The 8502-nt window shown below is 48.0% G+C and overlaps 1 protein-coding gene across 4 annotated transcripts in view; it reads right to left on the reverse strand.

The window, feature by feature from the left end:
* The window catches only part of LOC122366200 (tropomodulin-like), a 31110-nt gene that overhangs the window by 4271 nt on the left and 18337 nt on the right, over nt 1–8502 (reverse strand). For all 4 annotated transcript variants that reach the window (XM_043338172.1, XM_043338175.1, XM_043338174.1 and 1 more), the window contains exons 4-8: nt 7712–7835; nt 6199–6422; nt 2028–2182; nt 1478–1574; nt 1114–1261 (exon numbers count right to left, since the gene is read on the reverse strand). In XM_043338172.1, coding sequence (XP_043194107.1) covers nt 1114–1261; nt 1478–1574; nt 2028–2182; nt 6199–6422; nt 7712–7835 — 748 coding nt within the window. The remainder of the gene's footprint in view (nt 1–1113; nt 1262–1477; nt 1575–2027; nt 2183–6198; nt 6423–7711; nt 7836–8502) is intronic.

Below are 8502 nucleotides of genomic sequence, written 5' to 3' on the forward strand. Positions count from 1 at the left end.
AGCGAGTCGGTGGCCGGCAGCTGGATGGAGTAGTCGTTGGGTGCCTCACTGGACATGACCTCTTCCAGAGCCGTGGTGTCGGTGGGCGGTGCGATACCCCCACTGTGGCGCAGCTCCCGCACTGCGAACGGGCAGCCGTGCCGGTGGTGAACGGTCGCCGGCTCCACTGGGACCGCTCCGCGCGGCGCCTCTCTATATCGACGGAGGGGAGGCCGGCCAACTACCACCTGGCACGGCCACGGCGAGCGCCGACCGAGCTTTGTTGACGAGCCCGACTATTCGTAAAAGAACGAAGCCGCAAAAACGAAACTCGCGACACCCGTGCTCGCCAACTCTCTGAAATTGGATCGCTGCCGAAAAAAAAAACATCGAGGACCGGGTTTTGTCAGGCGAACAGACGGCGGTATCGATACCAGGGACGAGACAGAGGCACACCATTGACATACACATCTGTGCCAGCCCCTTCCCCTCCTCCACTAGGCAGTGACACGGGCACCACGCGTGGAATAAGGCACAATCATTAGGTATACGCAAATGGCACCTGTGAAAGGGATAGAATGAATACCGCTGGGTAACGGCTCACTGATGGCTCACATATACATATGCAGTTGCCGATTGTGCTATTGTCGGGCCTCGTTCATTTCTCACTTTTGGTACAATACACACATGTTGGTAGCTATTACAGCAGTCTAAGCAACTACAGACGTCTTGTCAACATGAAGGTGAATAAAGCCGCTTCCCTGGAAATGAACGGTGACAAGCAATGGGTCGCCTAGCAAAGGATCCGTAAAACACATACGGAACACAAGTCATGTAGAACATAATGCAAGCTATGAGTCGTAATGACAAGGTTCTTTCAAACTATTATGGTGACATATCTATTCCTGTGTGGAGGTCGGGAAACACACAATCTAAATGCGTTTCGAGATAGAGCCACATCCTGATTCGAGTCGCATGGCAACTGGTCATACATTCTCCCCACCGCCCAGAAATGACTGAAAACAAAGGGTCGACCAAAACAAAAGCTTAAAACCATTTTGGCTAAACGTGACCCAAGTAATTCATTCTAAATCCGGTTTGTATACGAGTAATTACGCCTGTCTGGTCACTTACAGCGGTCGCGGTTCTTCTGCAGCTGGTTGCAGACTCTTGCACGAGCGTCGTTGAAGTCAAAGTGCAGTCCGAACTGTAGCAGGTTGGGGTTCTGTTCCACGTACTTTGTGATCTCCATTTCGATTTTGTTCCCCAGCACCTGCGACCTCTGCACAAACACAACAAATAAAATCGTCAGATGTGCTTGAATGCGATAGCATCAAAATTACAGGCCGCTATGGGAAGCCTCACAATGGAAACAAACGGCACGCATAATGATAAAGAGAATTTGTTTTAGATCAGAATTCAAAAGCTCGTGTCCACCCTAAGCTTGAATTCAAGTGAATTCAATTGAAATGAACACTTGAATTTAAATATTTCTCACTTGGTTGGCGGCTCTGAAGGTTTCGACGCTTTTATGCACGAGGAGAGCCTTCACGAGCCTGGCGATCATCGGAGGGCTGATGAAGTTGGACTCGATGCTGAAAAAGAGAGCACGCAATCAGACGCTTGGACAGCATCAGCAGTTAGCGTCATTCGAAGAGTCCTAATGATGACACTCTCAGTAGCAAATAGAAAACACCTATCAAAACCAGTGGCGGCGGAACATCTTCAATTAAAGGGGGGCACTGCCGACTTTTGGTCCCATTCTTTCCATGCAACGCCCATAGGGCGTTGCATGGAAAGGGCTATGTTAAAATGCCAAAATCAAAGGGGGGCACGGTGCCCCGGTGCCCCCCTCGTTCCGCCGCCTATGATCAAAACCCTATCCACACCGACCACGCACCATGCCCTAGCCGCGGATACCAGCACAACGCACGTCCATCCCGACGGCAACATGATATTATCAAGGCCTTCAAAACCTGTAGCAAGGCCATATAAGACCTGTAGCTGAAGTATCGATCTTTTGATCAGTCAGTTAGTTTAATACTCACCTGATCTCCTTGATATTGGGATTGTTCTCGATGAGCTGGACCAGTTTCTCTGCGTACGTGTCTCCCATGTGGGTGTTGGAACAGAGAAGGCCCTCCAGGCGACTGTTGGAGCTGGCCGCCTCGCACAGACGGCCAAACTGCTCTTCAGATATCGTCTATAAAGTACAGATTTAGTGTCAACTTACGACATCGTCTGCACGGTACATATTAATTATTATTGACCAGTAGTCCGGTAGAAGATTAGCGGTCGTTTAACTTCTCCAAAGTTGAAATATGCACCGGTGTTTTATGGGGCTCGTATGTGAACCAAAAGTGCAACAGTGCCCTATTCATACACAATATGCATGTTGTTCGAATGACTTAACAACCGTAACAACCGGTCGTAACAACCGTAAGGTAGAGCTTATTCCGCAACACAACAGACCGGCAAGTATAAGTCACAACCCGATCGTTGCCGTCATGAATTTCAAGATAAACGCTTCTACGCTAACTGCGACGAATGTCTATTGTCCAGTTACCTATAATTTGCTTTTGATACATCTATGCATTAAACCGTTCATGGAAAAGTTGGTCAATTTGTGTTTGGTATACATATATATGCTTCGTTATGCCTACCTATACCGCTCTTCAAATAGAACCTAGCGAGTTTGAAAAGCAAACTAAAATGAAAGTGCTGTTTGAAGCTGTTGATAAGCTCTTTCTGAAGAGGCTGGAAGTGTTCCTACAACAGCTTGCAATACTGTAGACCATATCTCCGTGTATTTCCCCGAATATACCTCTCTATCTGCAGGCGTTTCTCGGAAAACAATCCTCTATCAGTAGACATTAGCAGCCGGAGTCAGCCCATATCCGGAGAGGAGGGGAATCGTTTTCCCCATTATCGTTGATATGCACATATAGCTGAGGGTTAACGTGTCCTGGCCAGCCTGTGTTAGACCACAATAGCCGTTTTACTTCTGACCTAATGAAGACCATTGGTTCACTGGTTCACTGTATCCTAGTCCGTATCCGTGTATGTATCCGTGCCCTTATCCATTTCCGTATCCGTGTCGTAAGTCCGTATCCGTGTCCTTAGTCCGAATCCGTGTCCTTAGTTCGTATCCGTGTCCTTAGTCCGTATCCGTGTCCTTAGTCCGTATCCGTGTCGTGTAGCATTGTCTGTGTCTGTATCTTAGTCTTTATTCGTGTCCGTATCCGTGTCCGTGTCGTCCGTGACAGACCAGTGTCCGCAGCCGTGCCCGTATCCGTGTCCGCATTTGTATCCGGAGTCTCATTCGTAGTCGTGCCCGACCTGTACCCGTGCCCGTGTCCTTGTCCGTGTCCGTGTCCTGAGCTGCGGCAGCCGCGTCTGGCACCGACGAACCAGCCGCGCGGGTTGAGCTGACCGAGCCAGCTGGCAGCGGTCCAGCCGGCCGGCCGCGCCGCCGGGCCATATATGGGGACACGGCGAGCTATGTCCCAACAAAGTGCCGTTAAATAGTGGGTGGACTAATTGATAATTCAACATTTGTCAAAGAGGTGGTCCGATCGTTACACTTGAAAACTAGGGGACCAAAGACGCCCCTCCAAGTCCGTTTATCGCTTGCCACCACGTAACGACAAGCGGTAAGCGGAGTTCGAAAGGTTGTATTCATAAATATGTTTTTTTAGCACTCCTGTCATTTTCACTTCCAATCAAAGGTCAGGTCTCCTGAGGCCATCAAAACTCATATGTTCTTTTCATGGTTTTAGAGAAATCGTTTCTCTACATGTTAATTGTTAGCTTATAAGGCTAGATCGGAGAAAAAAAATCGGAGAAAACAGCATTCGATTATCTTTTCACCCCATGCCGTCACAAGAGGGCATTTTGCATCCTTTTTGGTTGTTTTTTTTTAAGCATAAACTTATACGCCTTGTCCATACATGTGAAAACTTCTGCCGCTTCTCTTCAATCATCAAACGTCAGGCTGGGTGCTATAAATATAATGTCAAGTACCTATCCCTGCCATTACCTGAAAATAGTAAGGGACTCTCTAGCTACTCTGAAAGCTTCGACAACTCTCAGCGATTGAAAACCTCTGAAGGCTAAGCCATTGGCTTGCGGTCAAACTTGATTATATAGTTGAGAAAGAGCTTCAAAAAGCTTAGTGTTTTTCGAGATCTTTCCGAGCTCCTTTCATTTTCATTTGGATTCCTAGATCGGAGACGGCAGATAGATTAAATATACTGATAGAAACAGCTTACAAAAACCCCCACCACGCATATCAGCCCCACTCTGCACTTCAGCCGGATGGGAGCGGTCTCAGACGGCGACTAATCCGGTTCAATCTCGGGTAATCCTCCATGGCAGCGTACCCCATCTGCTGGAGAAGCGCCCACAGCGGGACGACCGCTGCCCGCGGCTGTCTACGGGCCTGCCCTCAGCTGACGACAGCCCAGAGGCGAGCCAAACACACACGCCAACAGGCTAATCTCGCTCTCAACCCGTATCATTATGTTGTTGACCTTTCGAGGGAGTAATATCAGAATTGTTTGCGCCAGAATTACGCGGTTCAATATGCGTTAGGAGGTCCACCTAAGCGGTATTTCCACGAAAATATTTCTAACGTTTATTAACATCAATGCTTCGTTTTATACGCAACTCATTTGTTGATTACAAAAAAAAATATGTCCCACTTTTTTCGTGACCTGCGCGAGCAGATGCAGGTGGTACGTAAAAGCTTGGCAAAAATCTTGCACACAAACACATGCATTCAGCCTTAAAACCAGCTTTAATAAGCAGCTGATTTCACTTTATTTAAATAAGCACAAAAAGAAAAAAATTATCGGCTACAGCGACAACAAAACAAAATTAAACGATACAATAAGGGCTACGCTCCCTTCCATATGTTTGACTTAGTCTGACAGACCGACGCGGAAAGTAGATGCTACTCTCAACTCGATCTGCTCCATACAGTTACAAGGAATCGTGTGAGAACGAACGAGGCTGGCTAAGCGCCTCGTTCATTCAGCTTTGGGGCGCTATCCTCTTCTGCAAGGAGACGATTGTGCAGGAGAATGGGTTACATGGGTGATGAAGTGTTAGATTTTCAGTAATGTGCTATGGTGTCAATTTTTGGGCGTAGACTTACACAGAGAAACAAAATGATGATAACGGCATGTTGGTATAGGTAAGTTTAGGCGTGAATTATGGATTCATTTGCTAATTGTACCTAATTGTGAACGATTAGTTTCGCTCAATAAACTTTTGGTTAGTTAACCCTCGCCCGTATTGGTGTTTTTCCAGGCGCGAACGTAAATAGGTAAGAGCTTCGCAGAAAAACGAGCGTGTTGCCCGTGATGAGAGGAAGCCGATGATACCCAATTTTAAGATCCTGGGTCCTAGGAAAGTTTCGTCGCGATCGGCCGCTTTTTACGCGAGTTATTCGCGAAAAACCGAGGGGGGTCCCTTACGGGCGAGGGTTAATTCCCTAGGTGATTTTTAGAGGTTTGGCATTCAACCACAGTTTATGACGATACTATAATAGTAATTAAACATCAGCAGAGTCCTATCTAACACTCTAAAGTAGCCGCCTGGGGCGTTGCTAAGCCTGTCTGAGCTGATACGTCCATGCGAGTAATTCAACAATGCATACGAGCCATACGGGTGCGCAACGGGTATTCCTATCGCCTCACAGTGTGCAGCCTAAAATATGTTTAGCCGATTACTGGTCATATGATCGCATTTACGAGCTCCGCATTCAAGCAAATGGACGCTGGAATAATAGGCTCACCAATGAAATAAAACTCTGTCTCACAAATGGGCCCGCCCAAATATGACATTAAGCCTTCAGCCTTGGCGTCTGATAAGTCCATCCTGCTGCAATAGCCTGTTTTGGTAAATTAGCTCTTGTGCATGGGTTGTAGTAGGGAGTGGAAATGGTGGCTTCAGAGACATGAGCCCAGAGACAAGGTTTCCAGCGATAGGCAGTGATTGCGTACAACATTAGGCATGTCAGAAACAGTAGTGTTTGCAAGGATATTGTAAAACAGTCGAAATAATTAGTAAGTAGCTTAGCATCCTTACCCGTCTTACAAAATGAGAGTTTGGCAAAGACCAGAAGGCACCGATCATGTCCAGCTCATCTGACCTAGTTTGACCTACCAAGACCAGCCGCTCTCAGACTCGCAGCGCTACAACATGCCAACCCACCTTGACATTGTTGAGGTTGAGCCGGCGCAGTTCCGGGTCGTCGCGTTTGATGCGCTCGATCGACTGCTCCGGGTCGGTGGTGTTGGGCGGCTCGGGCGCCATCGCTTTGGGCCGCGAGGCGCGCGTGATGCCACTCCAGCCAACCTCCTCCGTGTCCAGCTTCTTGCCGAGCAACGAGGCGTGGTACTGGTCCTGGTTCATCATCGAGTGGAAGCCCAGGATAGCTGCAAACGGGAGGGGAGTTAGATATCTAGTAGAAGCCCAGGGTCGTCGCTGACGGCTACAGACGACAGTAAAAGTCGCACGCCGACCGAGCCGAATGTTTCCGGTATAGCTGACACTGGAAAATATAAAACTAAAAACCTATGTGGTGCATTTCACGGCCTAAGCTGCAGGGCTCTGAGGAGAGTCCTGAATGGGATGTGACAACACCTAAGTCATCATTCCAGCCAGTCCTGTCTTTGTTGCTTGAATGGCGGACTCTGTCGTAAACCTAGATGAAAAACCGTTTCAATTTCCATCCACCACGGAACTGGTCATTATGAAACAATACAATGTGTCAAATGGTATTGTTCGCGTATAGTCATTTGCCAGATGTCATCCGGTATCTCGTAAACTGTAATGCACAGCCGTCGCAAAACACAGCAAGCGCCTGTGTATTTGCTTTTATCTTATGCTGTTATTTTCCAATATATTATTTTGCGCTTGTCATAATGCATTGTCATTTTGTCAAGCAAGGGAAAATAAGCACTACGCACTAAGCGGTCATTCCCAATTTGCCATTTTTTCTAAAAGGCTAGGTCAGCTTCACAAGAAGCTGTGGTCGACGTAAAAATTTAATTGGGGAAAAAAAAACTGAAAAGACGAACTTTCATGAATGGAACACATCGGTTCATCTCCTCATTATTTTAATAAATTGTTCGACCAAGTTACAACTCAAAAGGTTTTCGTCAACGAGAGAACGGACCAATGCTTTAGATGGCTGTCCAGTGCCCCATTATTAGCTCCTCTGAATGAGTTATGATGCGGTGTTTAGTTCAGCTCAAGCAGGAAAGCTGTTAAACCGCGTTACTAAGAAACACCTCTATGTATAGTGGACTACAGAATATGTTCCACTCTTCAGAAGCTATCAGTTGACCGGAGCGCTAAGTTGTGCCGTTTATCACGCAATTAAGCGTGTCGATTGTGAGCATTGGGACAAAGCTATAATTTGTGAACTCAGCCCGTGTGATGCGGCACGGCCTACCACTTCAGGCAAATAATGTGAAAAATGGAGCATAATTATGTAGTCGACTATACTCTCCAGCTGACAGCTTCCACAAAGGGCTGTCTTCTCCTACCCCGCCATTTCTCGTCATCGGCTCAACTCACATTAGACTTTCTTTTTACTTTTTTTCGCGAGCTAGTGGTTCGATCCCCTTGTCCAGTCAGAAGAATACGTTTTTGACGGGTTGAAAAGCATCGCATAAGGGAAACACTTTCATAATTACTTCCCTGTGACTGTGAGTCTCACCTGCCAGGTCGACCATCTCGCTCTCGGTGGCGTCGGCCAGTGCCGACTCGTACTCGTCCCCCATGTCCAGGGCCACCTGTTCATCGGCTCGCTGCTCCTCGGCCGGTGGCGGTGGTGGCACCCACTGTATCGGACAGACAGGACACGAGTCAGTAGAGATTTGAAAATAGCGGAGATTGAGATAATATGAGTGGTATTCAATGATCACTTCCCGTTAAAACTATCCAGATTGCCGGATACGGAGCAATCAGACAATGGCCCGAATACATGAGCAGAATAAATGCGCTCAAAAACGGATTACGATGCTTAGCGAATAGGAAAATCCGTTCGTGATGCGTATTTATTTGCTCGCGTATTCGGAGTCAGTACGAAGGCACCTGATGATGTGAACGCTTAATAATGCATTTTCGTTACCATGAAATGGCTAAGTATCGAGTGGCCTGGCCCCGACGCTCCAATCCTGTTATGGCTGTCCGTGAGATGCCCACTGCATGCCAGGGAGCTGCTGTGGCCCGTGTGCGTCCCTAGATTGTGGTTCCATCCGTCCCCGGGCACCGTTTAGGCGCCGGTAAACGATCCGACCGCGGCGGTCAGGCGCGCTCTCTACGCTCCACTGCCGTCGAGGGCGGTCCAGCCATCCACAGCGGACGTGTTTGGACTGGCCATGGTGAGTGCAGCCGTCAGATACGGACCGACCCGGCCGCCTCAGCAACCCACGCCCATCGGTACAACCGCGCTTTGAGAGAATGTGTCAGTCCGCAGGAGGCAGCGACTGTCAATTTGAATCTACT

The sequence above is a fragment of the Amphibalanus amphitrite genome, unplaced genomic scaffold, assembly GCF_019059575.1.
Source record: "Amphibalanus amphitrite isolate SeventyFive unplaced genomic scaffold, NRLGWU_Aamphi_draft 000790F_arrow, whole genome shotgun sequence".
NCBI classification, from domain to species: Eukaryota; Metazoa; Arthropoda; class Thecostraca; order Balanomorpha; family Balanidae; genus Amphibalanus; species Amphibalanus amphitrite.